The 25182-nt window shown below is 59.9% G+C and overlaps 3 protein-coding genes across 4 annotated transcripts; 2 read left to right on the top strand and 1 right to left on the bottom strand.

Moving 5' to 3' along the window:
- Positions 1-4071: 4071 nt before the first annotated feature.
- DLGAP3 (DLG associated protein 3) lies at positions 4072-13225 on the top strand. Its single transcript, XM_042834022.1, has 11 exons — positions 4072-4126; positions 6677-7754; positions 8503-8708; positions 9371-9485; positions 9607-9841; positions 10245-10585; positions 10899-10984; positions 11638-12062; positions 12280-12371; positions 12492-12635; positions 13007-13225. Exons 2-11 carry the CDS (start codon positions 6735-6737, stop codon positions 13223-13225), a joined length of 2883 nt encoding a protein of 960 aa, XP_042689956.1. The 5' UTR covers positions 4072-4126; positions 6677-6734.
- Positions 13226-15764: 2539 nt separating this feature from the next.
- SMIM12 (small integral membrane protein 12) lies at positions 15765-16820 on the top strand. The gene has a single exon (XM_042834057.1). The coding sequence runs from the start codon at positions 15797-15799 to the stop codon at positions 16076-16078; it is 282 nt and encodes a 93-aa protein (XP_042689991.1). The 5' UTR covers positions 15765-15796; the 3' UTR covers positions 16079-16820.
- Positions 16821-22025: 5205 nt separating this feature from the next.
- Positions 22026-24885, bottom strand: GJA4 (gap junction protein alpha 4). 2 transcript variants are annotated; one of them, XM_042833993.1, is made up of 2 exons: positions 24809-24885; positions 22026-24069 (listed from the first exon to the last, which is right to left on the bottom strand). In XM_042833993.1, the coding sequence occupies exon 2, from the start codon at positions 24047-24049 to the stop codon at positions 23018-23020; it is 1032 nt and encodes a 343-aa protein (XP_042689927.1). In that variant the 5' UTR covers positions 24050-24069; positions 24809-24885; the 3' UTR covers positions 22026-23017. The 2 variants fall into 2 exon arrangements, with proteins under 2 accessions (XP_042689927.1, XP_042689928.1); XM_042833994.1 differs by lacking the exon at positions 24809-24885 and adding an exon at positions 24500-24628.
- Between the last annotated feature and the right edge of the window lie 297 nt (positions 24886-25182).

Below are 25182 nucleotides of genomic sequence, written 5' to 3'. Positions count from 1 at the left end.
TTCTCTTTAGGGCTTTTCCATCCCACCCCAGAGGGTGCTCAGCTCTGATTGTCCCTTGCTCCTGTCCCCAGCTCCAGTCACTGTGCCCTGGATGGCAAACAGCCTCCTCCAGGGACAGCTTCATCAAGGATGAAAGGAAGCACGGCAAAGCAGGAGGCAGCCAAGTGTCATCCCTGAGCTGGCTCACAGGCTGGGGGTCAGGAGGTACCCAGGAGCACCCCAAGCACCAGGGCTGTGCGTGGATGTCATCAGTGTGATCCCTGGGGAATGGCCTCGTGGCTGTCCAGGCTGTGCCCTGCGGCACCCGCTCACCTCCGTGTGCTGCTCGGGCTCAGTCCCCCACAGCTAAAATTAAATATGCAATTTGTATTGCTGGTAAATCCTGTAAATCTCTTTTATCTCTAAGCTCTTGTCGCAGGACTCTCAGGGGTGTAATCTCCGCAGCCCCTCGTGCTGCCCTTTGCAGCTCACTATCTCACTGCTCTCCCCTTCCCTCAGCCACGGTGGGACGCTCAGGGGCTGCAGCACAGCAGGATGCAGGGTGAGCTGAGCACCCCATGCGCAGCTCAGCCTGACCCCGTGCCACCCCCATACTGCTCGCAATGGGGACACCGACCCCATTCTCTTGGCACGGGGCTGTGCTGTGCCTGGTGCTCATGTCCCCCCCAGCCCATGTGCTCTGCCCCCACTCTTAAGAGCATTGTGCAGAATTATGTATTTAAATATTTAGGTTTTCATCAGCTTTGCAAATTAAGCCCATCGATTAAAGCGGCAGTTCAGGCCCTTACTGGTGAGCGGTGCTGCGCTCTGCTCGGGGCAATCTGCCCTCACCCCATCATGGGGCTGCAGCTAAAGATGGGGTGCAGTGGCACACGATGTCCTTTGGTGGGGACAGCAGGATGGTTGTTGCACATTCGCAGGGGCTGCTTGCTGGAAATGGCATCGTGAGCTGCAGAACAGGGCCGGTGCTGCAAAGTTAATGGGTTTTTTTGGGTGGCATTTGAGGTCGGGGCAGAGGATGGCGTGTGATGGGGGAAGCAGACCAGAGAGCAGCCCCTTGGCACGGCTGCGTGCCCTGAGCTCGTGAAAGCTGCTTTGAAGTGATCCCCAGCTTAAGTCATTACACTGCGTGGTTGGGGAGATAAGTGGCTTTGAAGCAGGCGCAGCACTTCCCTACGTCGGAAATGGGGTGAGCTGCAGCACAGGTGGAACAGAACTGCTGGAGTTCAAATGGTTCTGCTGCACACTTGTGAGGTTCCCCACATCCACGTCCCTGCAAAGAGCCCCCAGTGCAGGAGGACCACGGGACACAGCCTTCAGAGGGCACCGGGCTGGGTCAGCATGCCGCTGGGGGCACATCCTTTGCGTCCCCCCCCTTGGCTGTGCGTGAATATTGGGCACGTTGGCTTCCATCCTGCTGGGCCGAGGGAGCAAAGCTCTCTGTGGGCATTAGCAGCGACGGGCACGTGTTGGTGCGTGTGGGAGCCCCGTGCCATTGGTTTGTTGGTGGCACCGCAGGGCAGTGGCAGCGGCATCCTTCTGCTGTATGGTGAAAGGAGGGCTGAGCTGCAGGATCACCACCACGCACCGCTTCGCTGCACAGGTGCATTTCCTCCCTGGCAGCCCCTGTCCTAATTACTCACTCATCCTTAATTACTCACTCCTCCCGACACCCTGAGGCCTCTGTGCTGGTACCGTTGGTTGATCCATTGAGTGGAGCTGCGTGGCCTTGAGATGTCCCTACTGGGGAGCAGGGTTGTCCCCTGGCCCTCTCTGTCCCCTCCTGTATGCACGGTGGCTCCCGGTGTCCCCATGGGGCGTTTGTCACAGCTGTCTTCTTCCTGCCAGCCCCATCTGCTCCCATTTTTAGGGGTTTTGCTGCATGTGAAGCAGCTCGCTCACAAACCAGGGGTCTGCGAGGCTCCTTCCTCCTCCACACTGGGATTCTCCAGCCCCAGCACAAACCTGCCAGCTGCCCCTGGGTTCCAGCAATGGCACACAGCACCGGTGGGGAGCTGGCAGCCCTCTGCCCCCAGCTCCAGCAGCAGCAGCCAGCAGTGGCGGTGGGGATCCCGGTGCTGGCGGCCGTGCGGGATCCCCGGCAGCTGGGGCACGGCACGGCAGTATTTCCTCGCTCTACTCAAGGAGTAATTGCTCAGATGGGGACTTGGGGCAACTCCCATCCCTCTCCCGGCATGGTAATGAGTCAAGAAGCCTCAAAGACAAATGGCTCATTAAGAAGCAGTGCTGCATTGCAGGATTTTTCATCCCACCAACCGCTGCATCAGCAGAGGCAGTACCTTGCGCTCACTCTCCCCAGCGCTGGGAGAAGGAGCTGTCAGGCAACCGGCGCCGGTGCCAAAACTAATCATGTGCTTAATCAACGGCTCCCATCAAACAACCCGTCCTCGGCATCGGGAGTGGGTCGGATGGGAAGCACGGTGCTCAGTGCCACTCCTGGGGATCACCCCATCAGGGTCACCCCGGGGAGGCTGAGCAGCGCCCAGGGCTGGAGCAGCTCCTGCACTTCGTGGCACCACGTGGACGTGGGCAGCTCCAGCAGTGCTGCCCTGGGGCTGGGCTGAGCGCTGGCTCTGCACGTCCAGCCCTGCTCACATTTGTGGTTCTTCAGCTGATCTTTGTCCTCCGTGACTTTTTAAAAAAACACCCTCATTCCTTATTTACAGCCACGTGGTTCCCACCCCTCGCCACCCCTTCCCAGGCAGTTTCTGCTCTCTGCTTGTTGTTTCATTACCGGTAATTTGGTTTCTTGATTGCATTACGTTGGCTGTGATTTTTACATCCTGCTTGCTCTCTATCCCAGGTTGGCTTCTCTTGGGGCTCCTCTGGATGTCTATCCGAGCACTGCTGGGATCACAGAGCCCTGCACAGAACAAAGCCCTCTCAGGCAGCCCCAAACCCTGCTCTCCCAGCTGTGCTCGGTGCCGTCCCTCTGCTCCCAGCTCCCAGCCAACCTTTCTCCATCTGCACGTTGCTGCATGACGGATATTGTGCTGCCATCAGGAGCCAGCGCTGCTCCTGCCCTGCTCAGCCAGTCAGGGCCAGTGTGGGCTCTGGGAATGGGAGGTGGTCTGCAGCTCCATGAAGCCAAGTAGGGTCGCTCTCCCCCTTCCTTGCAAAGTAATTACTTCCAGGAACAGCAAACTTCTGACTAATTACACTCTCTCTCTCCGGCCTGACGCAACTAATGAAATATCTGTGAGCTGCTTTCAGCTAATTCCACTTTTAAGAAAGTAATTACTTGATGCAGAATTACGCACTAAATTAGGTGATTCCTTTCCCAGCACTCCCCCTCCCCTTTTTCTTTTTTTTTTTTTTTAGGCTGAGTAAATTTTATTAATAAGGCCTAATAAAATAACGGACTAATTAGTAATGAAATAAAATATTTGCTTTCTGCAATCCTTCTCGCTTACAACCGGTTGGGGAAAAAGTAAATAGATGAAAGGCATGGTGGAAGCGACCTGGCGCTATTCCGTATTTATTTTCATCCAACGACTGTAGATCAAATTTGCTCAGCTCTGAAGTGGGAAGAGCGTTATTTTTTTTCAGGCTCCAGCTCGCACGCGGTGCCGGGAGCTCAAGCTGCGTGTTTGTTCTCTCTTACTTTCATCACAAGCCATAAAAATCCCCAGCAGGAACCGCGCTGGCAAACTTGTCGCTAATTTGCAAAGCAGAATGGACCGGGCTCACTGCGCACCTCCGCCGGGCGAGCGGCTGCACAAAACCACTCTGCTCTTGCTGGTGGCAGGAGGAGCCTTTGTGGAGCATATGGACGGCTCCAGTGCAAATCAAAGTCAGTGCTGAGGCAGCTGCTGGGCAGCTCCGGCACCCGCTGGCAGGGAATTGCATAAGAGGATGTGGCTGGGGATGGGTTCGGGGCGTTGCTGCGCCAAACGTGCAGGGCTGTGCTGGCCGTGGTGGAGGGAAGGATGCGGTGCTAAAAAGCCGCAGGGATTTGGGTCAGGCTCTGTTTGGGGACGACCACCTCTTCCTTTTTGTGCTTCATCTCCCTGCAGAACTTTCGCCCCGGGACGCGCTGCTGGAGGGGACGTCGGGCTGTAAGGACATGAGGACGTGAGGACAGCATCCCTCTGAGTGCCGGGCGGTGAGTGCTGGGATGCTGGCTTTTGGGATTGGACCTGAAAATGTGGGAAAAAAACTCATTCTGTGGGGTCGTGGATCAGTGGGTATGTGTTCAGTGGGTGTAGTGGGTATGGATTCTGTGGGCATAGTGGGCATGGGTCGGCGGTTGGACTTGATCTTAGAGGTCTTTTCCAACCTCAGCAATTCTATGATTCCAACATTGTGTCAGACCTGAGCGTTGCAGTGCTGTTTGCGATCCTGTCCCCTTCCCACTGGGGCTGCAGGGGTCTGGGCTCTGTGGGGACTGCACCACATCCCGGCAGCCCTCGGCATCATCGTGGCATTGCCGAGGCTGAGATCTCACCGTGCTGTGCTGGGAAGCAGAACTTGTCTCTGCTAAAGGCCCCGGTGGGAAATCAAGCAGGGAGGTGGAATTTGGGTGAGCCCCACAGTGCCTGGGGTGATGGGTCCCAGTCCGCCCGCCGCTGACCCTGGAGTGGGGAGAAATTGCCGCAAAAGCAAAAGTCAGAAGGAGGTTGGTGGCGGGGGAATTGCTGATGGGAGTTTCTCCAGGCTTTGGATGCAATAAAGGCAAGAAGTGAGTTATTTGTAATGGTAATTACGCTCTTCCAGTTTATCCTAGCACATAATTGTGTGGGCGGTAGGTTCCCAATGGTGGTAATTACCCTGGTGTTAAATGGCACAAAATTCAGACGGGTGCTGGGTTTTTTTCCCTTTTCTGAATCTGCGATGGGACGAGGGGATGGCAGCATTCCCTTGGGTCCCTGCATGGGCAGCACAGCAGTGACCCAGACACATGGTCCATGCTGAGACCCACAGGAGTGCTCCATCTCCATCTCCCTCTCCATCTCCATCCCTGTCCCCATCCCACTGCTAGTGGCTGCAGAAAAGCTGTAGCACTGCTTCGACAGCATGCTGCTTTGTTTAATTCCTCCCATTCCTGAGCATAAAAGCCCACCTGGCTCCTAATAACAGGCTGCTCAGCTGTTTTGACTCCTTCTTCCCAATGCCATGGCAATATTTGCTTCAGCTGAGCACTTCCCTCAATGAACATGAGATGATAACTCAGACCAAGGCAGAGGCGGGGCTGGGAGGGATCCTACAGCCACTACCCATCTGTCTGTCTGTCTGTCTGTCCGTCCCCCCGTCCGTCCGTCCATCCACCCCTCCGTCCTGCTGCTGACTGCCCACCTGTTCCCACACCCCCCCAGCTGCTTGCCTGTGCCTCATTCCAGCTCTCCCAGGAGAGCAGAGGCATTTCTTCTTCCAGCAGGCTGCTGCTTCCTTCGTTTAAGATGCAGCAATTAGGGAGCCTCGTTAGAGCTGGAGTGAGACTGTGAGGGCGGGAGGGAGATGAGCAGGGCCATATGATGCAGCCTTGATGTTAGGAAGAAAGGCAAGGGGAGAAGCTTGGGGGTGGCTGGGGGATGCTCCCTGTTGCCACCAGTGCCTGCAGCCACCGGACCATGCTGTACTCAGAGGTGTTGAGTCCCCATGCCCTCCTGGTGTTCCGTGGGCACAGTTTGTATGTCTCAGTGCACCCCAGGGGTTCCTCATTTTCTCCCTCCTGCTCCCCATCCAATTGCTCAATGTGGCCCCCCAGGGCTGCTTGTCCCTGCTGTCCCATGTCCCCAAGTGTTGTCCCCAGGCATGTCACCATGGCTGCTCCACCTCTCCTGAGCCTGATCGCAGAGCTGGGGTGCCCACGGCACCCTCCCTAAGTATGATAACAAGGCTGTTAATTGACGCCTGTTAATTAGCTGAGCTACTCTGGAGAGTAAGTAATTTCCTCGTTTATAGACATACCCAAGGCAGAGCCTTTGAGGGGCTGTAAGGAAGATAAACTCCTGTGGGGCACACATCTCTGGGGGTCTCTGTGGCCCTGCATGGCATCTGGGGACACAGTGAGGACAGAGCCAGTCCTGGGGCTGCCATCAGAGGGGGCTGATGTGATGCCCTGCGTTTTGCTTCAGAAATGATTAAATGAGAGCTATGTGTGTGTGTGGTGGCAATGCGTGGGGATGGCTTTCCTTGCTCCTTGTCTTTGCTGCTAGTGGGCACGTGGTGGTGGAGGATGGCATTGGAGGAATGTGAGGTGTCAATACACAGTGGAATGGTGGGAGGATGGGCGGGTTGGAGATGTCAGCATGGAGCAGCTCCCCCCCGGCCCCCCGCTTCAGCTCATTAGTGGCTCTGTGAATCGCAACGGCTGGAAAATGCAGCCAGAACTGTTTTCCTAATGGAAAAGCACGTCATAATATTTGGTGCCAGGGAAGAAAACAAGTTTCTTATGATGTCGAAATGTCCTCCTGCATTAAGGATCTGCTTTGAATGCTTTGAGGCAGGCTGCTGCTTTTCCTTAGAAATCCCTGTGGTTTGGCATCCCCTCGGGCAGCCTAGCGCCCTGGGTGGGGCTGGGGGGCCCAGCAAGGCTGGATCCTGCCATGGGTGCTTCCTGACCCCGTGCAGCCAGAACGCTTTACCTGCTTAGCAATGGGGGTTTGGGCAGCTGGATGGGAGCATGACAGTTTGCCCTTGCCTGTCCCCGCAGGTGAGCCCGCAGGGAAAGCCCTGCAGGATGCCGAGGCTACGGGGCAGGTGCTGACACCATGAAGGGCTACCATGGGGAGCGTAGCCAGACACAGCACTCCTCCGGCCACCGCTGCCGCTGCATCCCAGAGGACTGCGAGCATCCCGCTGACTACATCCCCCACGGCCCCGACGGCCACCCGCCTTACCTGCTCAGCCCCAGCGAGCCGTGTTCCCTGGAGCATCCCTTCTGCCCGGTGCGGAGCCCCGGCACGGCCGGCGAGTGCGGTCCCCTGAGCGATCCGCCCTCCGGCAGCGCCAGCAGCACCTTCCCGAGGATGCACCACGCGCAGCAGCATCAGCCCTACGACTCCTGCGACGAATGCATGGCGACCGCCCACCCCTCCAGCAAGATCAACCGCCTGCCCCCAACGCTGCTGGACCAGTTCGAGAAGCAGCTGCCGCTGCACCACGACGGCTTCCACACTCTGCAGTACCCGCGGGCCGGCGGCGCCGAGCCGCGCAGCGAGAGCCCCAGCCGCATCCGCCACCTCGTCCACTCCGTGCAGAAGCTCTTTGCCAAGTCGCACTCCCTGGAGGCGCCCGCCAAGCGGGATTACAACGACACCAAGATGGACGGCCGCGGGGACGGCTACCACCACCACCACCACCATCACCACCACCACCACCACCAGTCCCGCCACGGCAAGCGTAGCAAGAGCAAGGATCGCAAGGTGGATTCCCGGCACCGGTCCAAGATGATGGGCTGGTGGAGCTCCGACGACAACCTGGACAGCGACAGCAGCTACATGGTGTCTGGCCGGCACGCCGTGGACCAGGGCACCCAGTACTGCGTGGACGCTCCCGAAAGTGCCTTCAGAGACTTGACCTTGAAGAATCTAAAGAGCGGCGGGGAAGGGAAATGCTTGGCGTGTGCTGGGATGTCCATGTCTCTGGATGGACAGACGGTCAAGAGGAGCGCCTGGCACACCATGACCGTCAGCCAAGCCCGCGAAGCCTACCCCAGCGCCAGCGGCACGGAGAAAACCTTGATGCTTCAGGAGACAAAGGCCAAAGACAGAGCCTACCAGTACCTGCAGGTGAGGGGGACAGGCAGGGCAGGTGCTGCTGTCCCACAGGACTGTGGTTGGTGATGCCATAGAGATGCCCTGGGGTGAGCTGGGACCGTGTCTCTGCATCCTGATGGTTTGGGGTGGTGTGGGGCCATGCCATCTCCACGGGTTGCTGATGTCCTCAATCCTTGCAGGGTTCCTTGCAGGGTTCCTTGCAGGTGGCACTAAGTTCCTCTGCCATCTTCTGGTCCATGGGTTCGGGTCAAGGCAGCTCTAGCTGCGCAGGCTCCTCGCAGCCCTCTGCCCTCTCCCTCTTTTGGGCTTTTATCTTTCCTGCGCCTGGCCCAGTGCCACCGCCAGTCCCATCACGTCACCAGGCTCCCTTCTAGGTCACCTCCCTTCTAATTAAAAGCTAATTAACTCTTCGCTCCCTTTCCTGGGGGAAGGAGACAGGGAGAAACAACACTGGGGTGGCTGGCAGCAGGGGGTATCAGGACAGAGTGCCAGCATCCTGCGTGGCCTGGGGACAACATTGTGCCACAGCAGCTTGGTAAGGGCCTGTGGCAGCAGCACAGCCACACTGACATGGGTGGGATTTGGCCTGGCCGTGACTGCCAGGAGGGCCACAAGGTGGGAAGACGCAAGCAGGGGACACAGCTGGGACTGCCAGCAGGGATCTACCCTCCTGGTTTTGCGGCAGGGAGGGTGGAAGAGTGGTGCCGGGCTCGGGCTGTTGTGTGCCACTGTGCATACCCACACACCCCCCCAACCCCAGGTGCCGCAGGACGAGTGGAGTGGGTACCCGGCGGTGGGCAAGGACGGGGAGATCCCCTGCCGGAGGATGCGCAGTGGCAGCTACATCAAGGCCATGGGCGACGAGGACAGCGCCGATTCAGATGCCAGCGCCAAAGTGTCGCCCCGGGCGGCCACACGGAGAGACAGCTACCGCCGCTCCTCCAGCGCCGACCAGGCCAGGAGCAAGTAAGGGTGCTGCTGGGCTGCGGGAGGGAGCCGGGCTGCAGCTACGTACACAGAAAGGGCACAATGGCAGGGAGATTCCCAAATACCGGCAGTGTCCTTGTCCCCACTGCACGTAGCATGGAATTTCTGCTCTCCTGATGGCTCTGTACCAGTGGCACCCAGGATGGATTTTTGGGTTGGTGATGACCCTGTGCTGGGCACCTGCTGTCTCTGCAATGTGCCGGCTGCCAGGAGCTCTGGCTGCAGCTGCACTCTGCCTGCATGGGTGCAGAACCCCAGTGGGGACCTTGCATGCGCCTTTCTGCCACCGCTTGTGCACGGAGCCCTGCACGGCAGCACCCTGCCAGGGGCTGCTCCACCTCGGGGCTGGCACAGGGAGCCTCCTCTGAGCATCTCCGTGCCAAACCCGAGCAGAGGGCAAAGCGCCAGGCAGGCACATGGAGCACGACTATTTTGGAGAGCTGTGTTCAGCCCCACCTGCGGCAGCTCTGGGGAGCCCCCAGCCCTGCCAGGAGAGTGGGGGCAGTGGGAAGGGCTCTGTGCAAGAGCTGCAGTGGACAAGTGGGGCTTGTGGGACCATTGCTGCGGCTGCATTTCCAAATGCTCGGCTTGACTGTGTTGCTTTTGGTGCCATCCCTTCTATTCCCACTGTCTCTCATTAGGTTTGCAAGTAGGCACTATTCTGATTCATATATCTGTAACTGTCCCAGCTGCGGTGTGCCACCTCGAATGCTCCCTCGGGGGCAGGGCTACGGGCGCTCCTTCACCACTGGCCAGGTAGGGTCCCCGTCCCAGCCGGCACCTGGCACTGTGCTGGGGCCACGGATCTGTCCCCACACCAGGGCAGAGAGTGGATGCTGTGGATGCCACCCCAACCATCACCCACTGCTCTCTGCAGATCAATGATGAGCTCAACCACCAATTTGAGGCTGTGTGTGAGTCTGTTTTTGGTGAGGTGGAGTCGCAAGCCGTGGAGGCTCTGGACCTGCCCGGCTGCTTCCGCATGCGGAGCCACAGCTACCTGCGGGCCATCCAGGCGGGCTGCTCCCAGGACGACGACTGCCTCTCGCTCTTCTCCATGTCAGCCCCCGCTGGGCCGCCCATCACCAGCAGCATCCTGAAGCCTGGCACCTGTGAGTCCTGGGGGTGGTGAGGGATTGGTAGCAGGAGGGTCCCCATGCAGCCCCGCCTGCACTGAGCCCCGTGCAGCCACACCTCGCTCATGGCTCGGCCGCACCATGGGATGCCCCCCACCTTGCCCCCAGCATCCTTCTGCTGTCTTTCTTTCCCCATTCTTTGCTTCCCTTTGCTGCCCCTTGCTGCATGAATGGGTCTGGGCCGCTTTCCAGTCCCTTTCTGGGGCTAAATTGGCCAGATGACTGCTTAACGTCCTGCAGGGCTGCCCCATATTGGTGTCTGGGCTCCTTGTTGCGGAGGGGGTGGGTGCTGCTCCCCAGGGTGCCCGCTCGCGGTAGGAAATGAGCAAATTTTCTCTGTTTTCACCCACCTTTTCATCCTGCGCCTCTCCCACAACAGCCTTCAGTTACAGAAAAGCTCCACCTCCCATCCCTCCAGGAACCAAAGCCAAGCCCCTCATCTCCGTCACCGCGCAGAGCAGCACCGAGTCTGCTCACGAGAGCTACCTGCCCAGTGAGGTCACCCGCGGCCCCGCCTGGTCCAAAGATGCCGCGGCCCGCTGCAATTCAGCAGAGAGCCTGGAGAGCTCCAAGGTGACGGCCGTGTCCCTTGAACTGCCACCGGTGCAGCCCCGCACAGCCCCCAAGCCCTCCACGCTCATCATCAAGGCCATCCCCGGGCGGGAGGAGCTGCGCAGCTTGGCTCGGCAGAGGAAGTGGCGGCCGTCCATTGGTGTCCAGGTGGGCTTCATTCCTCCAGATGGGCTGAGATCTGGAGATCAGTCTGTCCGAGCCATGCTGAGTGTCTACCACTTGTCCCTTTGCTTCCAGTGTGCCTCTCTTATGGCCCTCATGTCAACGGCATGCTCACCACAGTGGCCCTAAAGCCACCTCCATGTCCACTGTGTGGCCTTAATGCCACCCTTGTGCCACCACAGTGGCCCTAATGCCACCCCTGTGCCCACCCACTCTCCTAACAGTGCAGCGTTCTCTGTCACTGGATGCCTATGGTATGGGGCCACTCTCCAGCATGCTCTCCCTCTGCCCCTGGCAGGTTGAGGCTGTCTCTGATTCGGATACGGAGAGCCGGAGCCAGAGGGAGTTCCACTCCATCGGGGTGCAGGTGGAGGAAGACAAAAGGTATGCCTTGCCAAGCTCCTTGGCCAGTGGCTTTCCCCAGTTGGATCCCTCCTGGGCTTTCTGAACTGACCCAGTTCCTGCCTGCATCGCTTTCTCTCATCTGATGCTCCCAGAGCTCAGCACCATCCCTATCCTGAGCCTTCTGTCCCCATAAGGAGCAGAATCTGGCCTTGGTGCTCACACTTCATTGCTTGTAAGGGACAGCCTGGGGAAGGGGATCCCCTGCTCCCACACTGTGTTGGGGTCTCGTTTACTGGGGTTCAGCTCAAAACCTGCACAGATGTGGGTGAAAACTCTGGGCTTTTCTGCAACAAAACATGAATTTTTGCATGGGTGGGCGTGCTGTGTGCTGGGACCTGCATGGTGCATGAGCAGATGAGCACTGGGAGCATGCCCACCCACCCTGGTGCACACTGCTCTGCATCCTCCAGCATCGTCCAGCACTGGTAGCCATGGAAACGGGCTAAGAGCACAGGAAATGAGGGACAGGAAAGATGCAGCTGCTCAGGGCTGTCCCTGCAGCCCCAAATACTGGGTGTCCCCAGCCCCAGGACGGTGCCCACAGGGGGACAGGAATGGTAGGGATGTCCTCGCTGGCCCCGTAGCTCCCAGCATCCTCACCACAACGACCCCACACGCTCTCTCTGTCCCAGGCGCGCCCGCTTCAAGCGTTCCAACAGCGTGACGGCGGGTGTGCAGGCAGACCTGGAGCTGGAGGGCTTCGCCGGGCTGGCCGTGGCCACTGAGGACAAAGCTCTGCAGTTTGGCCGCCCCTTCCAGCGGCACTCCTCGGAGCCCGAGTCCGGCCGGCAGTATGCAGTGTACAAAACGGTGCACACGCAGGGCCAGTGGGCTTACCGGGAGGACTACCAGATGCAGTACGATGCAGTGGAGGTGCCACGCCGTGATGCGTGGATGGAGCGGGGCTCCCGCAGCCTGCCTGACTCCGGCCGTGCCTCCCCCTGCCACCGCGATGGGGAATGGTTCATCAAACTGCTGCAGGCTGAGGTGGAGAAGATGGAGGGCTGGTGCCAGCAGATGGAGCGGGAGGCCGAGGACTACGACCTGCCGGAGGAGAGTGAGTGGGGCCGGGTACCCAGGGCTGCACCGCGCTGCTCTCACTTGGAGCATCTCGGTGGTGCCACCTGGCTCAGGGAGGGTCGAGAGGTTGGGATCAGTGTGGACGTCTCTGGGGATCCCAAATGGTGGAGCGGGGCCCTCATTGAGTGGTGGGGAGGGGATGCCTGTGTCCCCGTAGGAGATATGACTGTCTGCTTTCTGCCCGGCACCGCCAGTCCTGGAGAAGATCCGGAGCGCCGTGGGCAGTGCTCAGCTCCTCATGTCCCAGAAGGTGCAGCAGTTTTACCGACTCTGCCAGCAGAACATGGTGAGTGCCTGAACACCATCCTGGGATGTGCTGAGCCTGCGGCTGCTGGGGTGATGCCAGCACAGCGGGTGTCCTGCACGTGAAATGTGACCCACGTGGTCTCCCTCAATGTCCCCACAGGATCCCAACGCATTCCCAGTGCCCACCTTCCAAGACCTGGCCGGCTTCTGGGACCTGCTGCAGCTCTCCATTGAGGATGTCAGCATGAAGTTTGCAGAGCTCCAGCAGCTCAAGGCCAACGGGTGGAAGATCATTGAGCCCAAGGTAAGGGCAGGGCTCGCTAGGGGTGCGCAGGGCCGGTGCTGTGCACGTCCCTCCTTTCATTTCATCCCCAAGCACATCTGTGGCCAAACCACTGCTGTAGAGTTACCGCCAGCGGAGCCAGTGGGTGCTTTTAGCAAACACTTGAAAAACAAAGAACAGGAAAAAATGAGGCCATTCCTCTGCTGTGATATTGCAGCTGGATTCTGGGCAGTGCCGTGTGCCAAGGGCCAGGCACGATCCTGCACACGTGCAGCTGCAAGGAGGGATGCACAGCACTGCCTCATCTCATCGCTCTGACATCGGCAGGGGGGGGAAAGGAGGCTCAGGGCCGGTCCCACGCTCACCCTGAGGCTCTCCCACTGTCTGTGCAGGAGGAGAAGAAGGTGCCTCCCCCGATACCAAAGAAGCCGCCGCGCTCCAAGGTGCACCCGGTGAAGGAGCGCTCCCTGGACTCGGTGGACCGGCAGCGGCAGGAGGCACGCAAGCGGCTCCTGGCAGCCAAACGCGCCGCCTCCTTCCGCCAGAACTCGGCCACTGAGAGCGCAGACAGCATTGAGATTTACATCCCCGAGGCGCAGACCCGGCTGTGACCGCGGCCTCGGCTTTTCTACCCGGACTGGACGGCGCGTCCATCGCTCACTGTGATCAGGGGCCGTGGAGACACCCTGGGGGCAGCGCTTGGCCCGCTCACAGCTTCTCTCTTTTCTATCGTAGACGTTTCATGGATCCGACGGTGAATGAGCACCAACCCGGTTCTGCCCCATCCCGCTGCCCCCTGCTCGCATGCCCCTGCCCGTCTCTCCCAGGGTCCAGGGCTCTTCCTTCCCCCTGCCCTCTTTGGGGCCGTGTCTCAGCTCTTCTATCCTTGACCCCTCCTTGGTCCCTATCCCATCCAAAGGAGAGGTGACCCCAGCCCCCGGCCCTGCCGGGTGGGAGGGGATGGGGCCGCAGGCAGGCCCCCCCCACTTCTCTGTAACTCAGTGCAATCCCATGGCTGTGGGGACGAACCCCCGAGCCCCCAGCCCCATGCTCAGCTGGAGCCCTGCTCCGCTCCCTGCCTCCTGCCCCGGTGCTGTGGGGAACCCAGGAGTCCTCAACCTATATTCGTATATAAATATTACCTAAGGAATAAAACAGAAACTACACATGACCAGAGCTGTGTTCTGGAGGGCGGGATGGACCAGAGCAGCAGGTCCCCTGGTCCCAGTGAGCTGAACCTGCATCTCTCACACTGAGCAGCAGCACTGTGCTCTCCAAGCCCTTCCTGCCACTTTTCCCAGTCAGTTGCATGGGAACACCATGGGGACAGGGCAGTTGGTTCCCTTGCATCTTGCAGCCTGGGCACAGGTGTGTGAGCAAGGCAGCAGTGCTGGGGAGACCTTCCTACGCTTATGCAGGACCTTAGTGCAGGGACAGAGCAGGTATGGTGCTGCTGGCCGGGGCTGGCCTCGGTGTCCCCTGCACATGGGGACCGGGCTGTAGGTGTGGGGCAGGAGCTTCCCCCTGAGTGTGGGGCTGCTGGAAATCCCTCACAGGGTTATGCCTTCTCCCTGAGCTGCCATTGCCCTGCAAGGATGGGACACCAAGGATGGGGTTGTTGAGCCCTTGGTGCCCCATGGGGACAGGGGGCAGCCTGGGATGCAGCATTTATGCTACAGGAATTCCTTGAAGCCACGAATTCCTTGATGGCAGCTTCCATAGGGGATCTGGAGATGGGGCTGCATCCATCCCATCCCCATTCCGAGCACAGCCCATACAGGGCAGGTGCACAGCACATCTGTGCTGCTTGCCCTCGGTGAGGGGCTGCCATGGGGAGCAGCCCCAGCTGCCTGCTCCCACCACCCCCATGCCCAGGGAATCTGCCTGCACTGTGACCCCTCCAAGGGCTCCCATCCCCAAGTCCCCTTCTTCCCATGGGTGGGTGGCAGAGGGAGTGGACGTCGGTGCCTCGAATTCCTATAGGTGCCAGGCACCTCCCCAAACCCACAGCCAGCTCTTCAGGATTTGGGAGCGGGGGGCTTCAGCTTGTGTCCCCTCACAGTGGAGGCTTGGGAGGGTCTCAAGAACAGGGCAATGATTCTGGGGGGGCTTTGTGCCCTGGTGAGAAGCGGCGCTAAAGGTCCAGATGTCACTTCTTTGGGGGGCAGTAGGAATCAGGCATTGTGAAGGATGCTGGAGAAAGGGCGTAGGGATGGAGCTCCCAGCCCTTCACCCCACAGCCCAGTCCTGCCACCACCACACCGTAGCTTTAGAGCTGTGCCTGCACAGGGACACCCTGAGCTCCCCCCGAGACCTCCGGCCCTTCCAGCACTGTACAGTGACCGTGACACGTGGCTCCGTTTTTATTGTAACAAACCTCCAGAATTAATAAAAAGACCACTTTGGTTACTCCGGGGCAGCGGCCACCTCCCCATGGGGACACGGCTGGCGCCCGGCTCGCCTTTCCCTGCTCTGTGTGATGCCCTTCGTGTGCGTGGAGCGGGCACGGGGGGGGGTTTAAGGGGTGGGCATGGGGGGGGGGGTTCATGATCCGTGGGGGCGAGAAATCACAGACTTACAGAACTTACAGTAGGGATTGGAAGGGACCTCTAAAGCAGGCTGACTGCTCTGCCTGGGGCAGGGGCGGGCAGCAGAGGGGCACCCCAGCGCGGGCTGCCCGCGTCTCCGTGCGCAGCTCTTCCCTCCAGGTCTCCCGTCACGGTTTTACCCCACGTGCCGCCCACCCCCGCGTCTCCCTCTGCGCGGAGCTCCCCCCGCTGCCATCCCACGTCTCACCGCACGGCTCTCCCCCCACTGCTCTCCCTTCGGCTCTCCTGCCGCATCTTTCTTCCCGCAGCCTCCCACCCGCGTCTCCCCGCTTCTCTCTCCGTTTCTCCCCCTTTCCCCTCGTTTCCCATCCCGCTCCCCGCTCTGCCCGCTAGGTGGCAGCACACACCGCCATGCGCCGCTCTGGCCCCGGTACCGGAAGTAGCGGTGGCGGCGGCGGCGGCCGGGCCCGGGTGAGCGCGGCCCGCACGGAGCTCCGTGTCCCGCAGCCGCTGCGGGGCACCGGTGAGCGCCCGCTCCGGGGTGCGGGGTGTGGGGAGGCCGCCGGGCTCCGGGCACCGCGGTGTAGGCCCAAGCGGGGCTCGTTGGGCTCGGCCGCTCGTCTCGGTGCCGCCATGTGGTCCGTGCTGTGGAGCGCCGTGCGAACCCACGCGCCTTACGTCACCTTCCCCGTGGCCTTCGTGGTGGGTGCCGTTGGATACCACCTGGAGTGGTTCATCCGCGGCCCCAGCCCGCCGCCGGCCGAGGAGGAGGAGAAAAGCATCTCGGAACGGAGGGAGGATCGAAAACTGCAGGAGATTGCGGGCAAGGACCTGACCGAGGTGGTGAGCCTCAAGGAGAAGTTGGAGTTTGCCCCTCGGGCGGTGCTGAACAGGAACCGGCCCGAGAAGAGTTGATGGAGCTGTCGGTTCTGCCAGCTGAAGCTGAGGACTCCCAGCTGGCCCTGGGCTGTGCACAGCAGCACTGTGCTGGGGCTCCTCTGCACCTGCACACCTCTGCCCACCACCCCGTCCTGCACCTGGCTGTGCTCGGGCTGTTCTCTGCCTCTACGTCACCCTCCCTGGGCTCTGCAGACCTGTCAGGGTTTACCTACCCCGTGAATGTCTCCAGGACTGCAGCCGGACCCTGTCCTCCACAGCTGGTGGGGAACGGGGCAATGGTTTGGAGATGGAATGTGTGAAACTCACCAGCTCTCAACCCATTCTGGCCCTGGCAGCACGAAACCTTCATGGCTTTATCCGCCACACGTGTCGCTTTAGGTTTGATTTCTTTGTGGGCATGGAAACAGAAGAGATCTGCTCTGTACTGTATGTTTGGACCTGAGTGATATGGGGTAGGGTAGGCTGACTGCAGGGCGAGGAGGACCTGCCCTCCTACTTCCATCTCCTCTTGCTCTTTGTGAACCCAGACTGGTTTGCCAGAGACCTCAGCACCTCACCAACATGTTATCACCATGAGACCCAGTGTCCAGTGGGGATCCGAAAGCTCTCTGCACCATCCTGGGGCTTTGCAGCAGAGAAATGGACCAGGAGGCAGACATCTCGGCCCTGCATCCATTGTGGAGCTCAGAGGTGTAGAGAATGAGAACTCTTGCTTTGCACAGGCACAGCCAGATTAAACTTCTGTGAGTCCTGGGCCTCAGTGTCGTCTTCTGCATTGTCAACTGTCTGAAACCCTGACTCAGAGCATGTTTCTGCTCCTGGTGTTTTCAAGAAACCCCACTTGGCATGGCTGGGGAGGGGTGATGGTCAGAAGGGTGGAGGAAGCACTGAAATGCCAGGCTGTGTTGCTGTGTGCCTCCCTCCCAGCCCCCCCCAGTGCCACGTCACCACTTCCCCTCAGCGTCCTTATCTAAACCAGAAGGGTGGTGACAGCGCTGGGTGGGGGCCCGAGGGACAGGAGCAGGAATGTTTGGTGCCAAGGGGCGAGCGCTGGGGTACCTGAAACCAGGCCAGGGCCAGTGGTGTCCCCTCGTGCCACAGGAGTGTTGCCAGCACAGTGGGACGAAACTCTGAGCAGCATCAGCCCCACTCTGTGCTGTTACTCTGCCTGCAGCATGGGGTTATCGCTCTCTCCCGGCTTGTTTTTCCCTGCTCATGCAGCTAGCCTTCTCACCCTGCCCCAGCCTGGCCTTCCCCTCTCGGGGCCGATAAATCTGTTGTGTCTCATGCAAAGCCCTGATGTCAGCAGCCAGTTCAGCTTTTTGCATTGCTCTGTCCTGCTTCCTTCTGCCCCGCTGACAGCTTTACTGCCCGGGCCATGTTTACCTCCCGACCTGCTCTCCTCGGGCTGGCTTGCTGCCTGCTGGCTGAGCTCTCCACCAGGAGCTTGCCATCTGAGGCTGTTTGTGAGAGAAATGAGGCAGGCAGGGCCAAGAGGAGCTGCGTGTGCTGTGTGGTGGCTGTGCTCAGCACTGCCTGGACCTGAATGTGCAGGAAGACTCTTGCGGCAATGCCCCAAGCCCAGTCCTGCTGTCTCCCCATGTTCTGGAGTTCAAATGCCTCTCTGTCCCCCTTGCCGAGAGGCCCTTGTACTCAATCTCTGCCTTTCCCAGCCCAGCTGGGAGCGATGCTGGGCTCACTGTTGTGCTCTGGGGGTGGGAATGAACCCTTCACTTCCCCCACCTGGGACCAGTCGGACCCAGCTCGGAAACCTCTTCTGAAATTCCTTTGTTCACCCTGCGACGGAGTGTCTCCCGTGGCTGTTTATAGCCCATTGATCTGCCTGTTCTCAGGCCCGCAGGGCACAATCGTGCTTTGTTGGGGCTTTGTTGGCCCATTTCCTGCCCCCAAGCCCACACAGCCTCTCCGCTTGCTGAAACAATGTGTGCAGAAGGATGGGCCACGAACAGCATCTGTGTGGGTACCACGAGCCCCGCAGTGCATCCCCAACCTCTGCAGCCATCTATACCTGCTACCTGACCAGTGCTTCCACGTTTCCAGCTGGTTTCTGCACCAGCAGACCACTAGGGGTGAGCCAGGGCATTGGGGGCTTTCTGCAGACCGGTTACAAACGAGGGAAAGTGCCACAATTCTCCTAAACCCTTGGTGCTGCAAACCCACCCTTCCTCCCATTGAATCTCAACAATGTGCTGCCTGGGAATCACTCTCTGGACAAGAATAGGAGTCGGCGAGAACTCAGAGCTGGGAAAAATAGCCATGATATCTCACTAGGAGCGAGAGGAAGCATTGCTGAATGCACCATTATGGTAAAAGTTGGCTTCCAGCTCTCGTGCACCACAGCTCATGGGCAAGACATTGCTGTGGTCCAGCACAGGGGCTGCTGCTTTGTGGGAGGATGCTCTCCTTCATCAGCACAGGACCCATCTGGCTTTGAGGAAGCCCATGTGGCAGTGGGCTGTGCTCCAAGCAGGGATCAAATCCAGCACTGCCAAAATGTCACTGTGCTTGGGGTGCGCGCTGTGCACGATGCTGTGCAGCCAGGGCTCAGCTCCTGAGACAGGACTGCACGATATCTGTGTCTCCTGGTGTTCCACAGGCATTTCATCCTTTCTTTCAGAGCAAAGGACTCCAGACTGAGCGCTCAGGGTCTGCAGCAGCCACCATCCATGGTCTGGTGTCCACAGGCCACAATGGCACTGGGGCCACTGGCTGTGCTGGGACTGTCCCTGCCAGACCTGTGGTTTCCTCCCCACCAGCTCCAGGGGCAGCTGTGCTCCCTGCAGAGCCATGCTCTGGCTGTGGCTGTGTTTGCTGCTGGGGGTCCCTCACAGGTGCGAGGAACAGATTTTGGTTTCCGGAGGCAGGATGCAGGGATGGAGCCAGTCTGCTCTGCTGCCCTCCCCACTCTGCTTCCCAGCTCACACTGCTGGGGGGGAACGGAGACCCCAGAGCCCCCCCAGCTGCTCTGCACAGCTCACCACACCTGGGCAGCTGCAGAGGATGTCCGGTGAGCTCAGTGTGGGGACACGCCAGCTGTAGATCTGGGACTCTGTGACCATGTGGTGGCACCAGGGCTGCTTGGAGCAGCAGGGCCATGAGTGAGTGACGTGGCTCTGCAGAGCAGTGCAGGGACTCATGGGGACTCCCACTCACATTTCCTGTCCTGGGGCAGCACTGTCACCCCAGGGCACTCGGGACGTGCCGACAGCCCCGAGATGCAGAGGTGTGCTCACCCCAGAGGTGCTGGCTAACGAATGGTTTGTGTCCCCCAGAGTGTCCCTGCATTCCTTGGGGACCTCTGCTCCCTGCCCTGGTGAACCCAGGCTGTTTTCCCAGGCTCCCATCTTGTCCTTTCCCAGTGTCTCAGTCCCTCTGCAGGACCCACGGTCCCACAGCATAGCCGCATTGTTGCTGCCGGCTCCAGCCAAAGCCCTGTAGAGCCTTTAGAGAAGAGCAGCTCCACTTTAAACAAGATCCAAGGCATGGGACAGCAACAGGGGACACATCCCACTCAGTGTCACCTCTTCATGCAGCCACAGCTCCCGGACACCATCCTGGGGTGGGCATGGGGGTGCGGGTGCTGCTGCAGCCCCACTGCCTGAACACGAGGAAGCGGCTGGAGGGGAGCGACAATGTCAGGATGCGGGAAGTCGTCGAGGCTATTGAGCGCGTTTCCTCCTGCCTGTGGTTCTCACGCGGGTCTCAGGGGCCACATTGTCTGCTGTGCCCACGCGTGGAGGCTTAAATATAACCCTGCAGGGAGCTGCATGGGGTTGGCTTTTCCTCCTTAGGGACTGGGCTGATAGAGGCAGGGTTGTGCCACGGTTGGTGATGCCATCATGCTACTGCTGGGGCTCAGAGATGCATCATTGCTGTGGTCCCAGCTGGCATCGCCCTGCCCAGCCTCTGCCCTTCCTCCTTTCTCAGCTGCAGTTTTGCTCCCGCTGCCGCCGCTGCTCTTCCTGCGAGCAAGTCGGATTTAGCAGCTTGCTCTTTTCTCTGCGCTGGGAAAGCTTAAAAATAAACTCCTTGGTGCTCGGCCAGCTCCTTGGACAGAGTCTTGCGGTGGGATGAGCTGCAGCAGTCTGTACTGCTCCTGCCTCCAGCCTGGGCTGTACTGTGCAGAACCCAGTGTGGGCTGGTGCTAACTGGTGGCCCTGGGACAGTGGTTGGTGTTCGGGCAATGGCCTCAGCAGGAACTGGCGTCCTGGGCAACGTGTCACCCCTGTAGGACCAGCTGAGCACCCCTAAACCCTTCCTGGATCAGGAGGTGCTCAGAGTGGACACCCAAAAGCTGTGCCCAAGGGATGCCTCTGCCTGGGATCCCTGAGCTCCACGTTGTTTGGGTGCACATCCACCTGCTGGTGCTCCTCCCTCCCTGTTTCTTTCACACCTTGAAGACATCACATCACTCTATTGGCACTCACTTTCTTCCAGGAGCTATGGGTGTAGGAACAGCAGCAAGTTGTTGCTTGCACTCCATTAAAGAAAACATGCACATGGGGCACGGCATAGGCAGGCTCACAATGAGACTGTTTTAGGGGCTGCACCCTTGAAAAAACCTCCAGCCTTGGACAGAGAGAAACCCCATAGGCTCTGACGTGGGACTTCCCCATCCCAGGGGAGACAGTGGGGGGCAGCGCCCAGAAAAATGCCCATCCTGGGGTGCCCACGGGGAGCTGCAGGACTCAGCACCACGGCACAGGGCTGGGCTTTGGGACAACGAGTGCTGTTCCCAGAAGGGGACCGGAGGGGGCTGTTTATTCAGGAGGCAACGCAGAGGTGTGAGAAAGGCCGTGAATGTCTGTCCCGCTGCTATCTGTCCAAAAGGGCTCCTACGGGCCAGCCAGCACGCTTATCAGCTGCAAACTTTTATTTGTCTTAGGGCTGCCCGCCCGCCTTCAGGGGGTCCCACGCCTGCTCCATCCCCGCTGCCGCGGTGCAGGTGAGCTCTGGCTGTTGTTGTTGGCGCGTGCCGACGAAGGTCCCGGCGGCGCGGGGTCACAGCAGCCACCATTGTCACAACACGGGAACAATAGCGGTGTGCGGGGCCGTGTTGTTGCAGCACGTGGGGGCCGGGCACGCGTGGCTCCGCTGGCTCCATCAAGTGGGCTTGCGGCCGTCTTGTTTTCCACCTTGCAGGGAAAAGCGTGATGATCTCCTGGTGCCAACAAAAATATCAGCCTGGGACAGCGAGGAGAGCAAACAGCGGCTGCCCGGCGGTAAACACTGTGGGGCTGCGCCGGTCCCCTTCCCACTGGCATTTCCTCCCCACAGAGCATAGGGCTGCCGAGCTCTGCTGGTGCCTGAAGGGAGCCAGCCAAGGGCACCCCTTGGGAAGGCCCCTGCAGAGGGTCTGTCCTGGTGCCCCACAGCACCCCAGCATGGGGGTTTGGGGATGCTCCAGGCACGCGTTCCCATCCCCATGGAGGGAGGGAAAGCAGGGAGTGGCTTGGGCACAGCTGTGGCTCTGCACAGTGCCTCCCTCTCTGCTTCCTCTGGCAGCGATACGGCCCCGTATCACCCATATTTCATTGCCTGTGGGGTATTTTTAGCCTGTCCCACCCTCGCTGAAGAGGCCCTCAGCAGAGAGCAGCATGCTCTGCCCTGGGCTCAGGCCGCCAGGGAAACCAAATAGGGCCCCGAGGCACATTGTGCTCCTTTATCTGCAGCTCACTTCCACCTATTATGCAGCAGCTCTGTGGCTTCCACCAGGTTTATCTGCAGCAGAGCTGGGGCAGGCGGATGAGAGGCCCCAGTAATGGGGGCACCCAAAATTCTGTTTTGCACCGTAGTGGCCCCATAATGGACCCTGCAGAGGCAGCAGGTGGGTTTGCACTTGCAGTGATGAGCAGCATCACCAGAACTCACACTGTGCCCTTGCACACACCTCACCCATAGGACAGCAGCAAGGTGGCACAAACACGCTCTCACCACAGCGCACCTTTAACTCATCCAACTTTATTCAATGCAATACAGCGCTCAGTCTGGCAGGGAGGAAAAGGAAACAGAACAGAGGAGCAAAGCCCACACCCTGCGCTCACGCTCTGTGGATGCACGTGGTCCACGAGCAGCAGACAGAGCAGGATCCCGCAGCCCCTTCCATCTCACAGCTTTGGTGGGCAGTGGTCCATTCCTCTGCCCCATCACCAGCACTGCAGCCCACAGCAGGAGATGACTAGTGCAAAGTATTAAAAACAACGGCTCCTCAAACTGGTTACTGCTAGGCTAATTCCTTCCCCAAACCACTGGGCTGGTGGCCTGGGATGGACACGGCTCCCTGGTCCCCTGCACAACGGCACCTTTAAGGCAGAAAGCTGCATGCTTGGGTCGGCACGTTAAAAATAACTTAGAGACATCACATGGGAAAGAGTCCAGGGACAGGACAAGGGGGGGGTCCTGGGGCACTTAGGGCGATGGGACGTGCGGTGTGACAGATGTCCCAGCGCAGGGTTAACCCCACTGTGGTCCACAGGGACAGGGGCAGCTCTGGCAGCAAAGCCCCCGCATGGAGCAATGCCAGCTGTCTGCTGGGTCACAGGAAGGGGACGCAGCCCACGGCCAGGACAAGCGGCTTCCCATGGCTTCACAGTGCTCCCACACTGGCAGTGGGACTTCATCGTGTCCCAGGGGCCAGCTGCACAGACAGGACCCCTTGCCACAGCCCTGGGACAGCCTGTTCCCAGCCCTGGGGATTTGCTCCCTTTCCCACAGTGATGCCAAGTCCCTCTGCCTTGCACACACCATCCCTTGTAGTTTCCATGTAGTTTCCTTCCTTGCAAGGCCCATGGGGAAAACAGCGGAGAACAGAGGCTGTGCTCAGGAGCCGGTGAGTTTGTGAGCATCAGCTCCCAATAGCAGGCACCACATCTTCGGAGAGGGCACAAGGGACAGTCCGGACACAAAGGGACCGGGGATGGCCCCACCCTGGCCCTAGACATATTGCTTCTTGGATGCAGAGCTGCTGGGCCGGCTGCACAGCTTCTCCTCAGGGACTGGGGCATCTGGAACCCTGGGGGCATAGGGGTCCGACAGGGGCCTGGTGCTGCTGCCCAATGCCAGGTTCTCCTCGTTGCGGAAGTTGGCCCAGTTCTGCTCACTGGAGAGCTTGTTGTAGGCCTGGTAGGGCGGCGTGTGGCTCTCAGCCATGGGCAGGAAGGGGTAATGCTTGGCCGGGTAAGGACCCGAGCCCATGTCATCAGCAAAGGCACCCTGGCTCGGGCCAGCCGGCACCGGCACCTTCTTGATGTTGCTGAGCAGGCTCTTGCAGCAGAGGTGGAAGAGCTCCAAGAGGTTGAGGATTAAGGAGATGAGGCCCATCACCAGCATGAAGATGATGAAGATGGTCTTCTCGGTGGGGCGGGAGATGAAGCAGTCCACCTGGTGTGGGCAGGGGTCCCTCCTGCACACGTAGCGGGGCACCATGGAGAAGCCATACAGGTACCACTGGCCAACGAGGAACCCTGCCTCAAAGATGCTCTTGCAGATCACGCTGATGATGTACGTCCACATCAGCGCCCCTCGGATCTTGAGCCGCCCATCCTCGGTCATGTAGATCTTGGACATCTTCTTCTCTACAGCTGCCAATGCTTGCTCAATCTTCGGGTCCTTGCTGTGGATAGCCCGGAGCTCATTCTCCTGCTGTTTCAGTTTCTCCTCCTTCCGCGAGAGATAGACAACGTGGCCCAGGTAAATGAGGGTCGGGGTGCTTACGAAGAGGAACTGCAGCACCCAGTAGCGGATGTGGGAGATGGGAAAGGCTTTGTCGTAGCAGACGTTGGTGCAGCCCGGCTGCTTGGTGTTGCACACGAAGTCTGACTGCTCGTCCCCCCACACAGACTCACCAGCCAAGCCCAGGATGAGGATACGGAAGATGAAGAGGACGGTGAGCCAGATCTTCCCGATCACAGTCGAGTGTTCCTGGACTTGGTCCAGCAGTTTTTCCAGGAATCCCCAGTCGCCCATCTTCTAGGAGCCTCGTGCCTCTGGCAGCAGAGGGAGGAGAGGGGGATCGAGTCAATCCCCCATTCGCACACTGTGTCCCCAAGCTTTCTCAGGACACAATCACTCTTTAGAAGGTCCCAGCAAACCCACTGTGAGGGCATGGCTGGCAGCTCACAGGGGCAGCCTAAACTCACCCCTCCTACAGCCCAGCCCCACCAAAGAACAGCAAGCAATGTGACAGTGGCACAAAGCCCTGAGCACAGCTGTCACCCTAGCAGTGCTGTCCCCAAACTGAGTGCAAAATCAGAGAATCATTAAAGTTGGAAAAGGCCACTAAGCTCAGCTAGCCCAACCTGCAATCCACAGCCAGCTCCCTTGCTGTGGGTCAATACCACCCCAGCCCCAAATTGTTCCCCCCATGCCCTTGTAACCCCAGCTTAGGGACCCCAAAGCCACTCACTGCACGCAGACCTGGCACTGCTCGTGGGACCCCGGCTGTCCCACTGTCACCCCAGCCAGCCAGCCAGGCAGCCTGCCTGCATCCCCCCTCATAGCACAGCCCTGCAGCCGAGCTGGGAAAGAGGAAGCAGCCACAGCCCTGACTCCTAATTAACGTTTGCTAATTAAGCGCAGCTGGACCATTTAAGGGACACGTCTCCCAGTAGGATGGAGAAGTGCCCCGAAGCAGAAAAGAGGGTGCATGCAGAGAGCAGTGATCCCATCACAAAGCAGAAAATGATGCGGTGCCGGGGGTCCCGGGGGTCCCGTTCACTCACTCACCGCCCGCCTGGCAGCGCCGGGCACGTCCCTTCTGCCTCGGGCCGTGCAGGGTGTGAGCGGCCGGGCCGGGTCGGGCTGCGGGGGCCGTGCGGGGCCCGGGGGACTCGGAGGAGGAGCGCGGACAGGAAGCCGGGGCCGGGGCTTAGCGAAACGCCGCAGGTGCGGGGAGCCGGGCCGGGGCCGCCCGCTCCCACCCCGTCGGGGCGGGCCGGGGGCGGTGGGGCCGCCAGCACCGCCCGGGAGGCTCCCGGTGACGGCGGGAGGCGGGGAGAGAAAAGTTGTGCGCGACCCAAACGCGAATCGTTGCTCCGGGGCCGTGCGTGGGAGTCGAAGCAGTACGGGACGGGCTGGGGGAGAGGAGCCGGGGGAGGGTC

The sequence above is a fragment of the Centrocercus urophasianus genome, unplaced genomic scaffold, assembly GCF_019232065.1.
Source record: "Centrocercus urophasianus isolate 14NV4802_14NV808 unplaced genomic scaffold, USGS_Curo_1.0 seq_43, whole genome shotgun sequence".
In the NCBI taxonomy this organism is placed as follows: Eukaryota; Metazoa; Chordata; class Aves; order Galliformes; family Phasianidae; genus Centrocercus; species Centrocercus urophasianus.
Note: the sequence above shows the minus strand (reverse complement) of the source record. Positions and strands in the feature narration are given on the sequence as shown.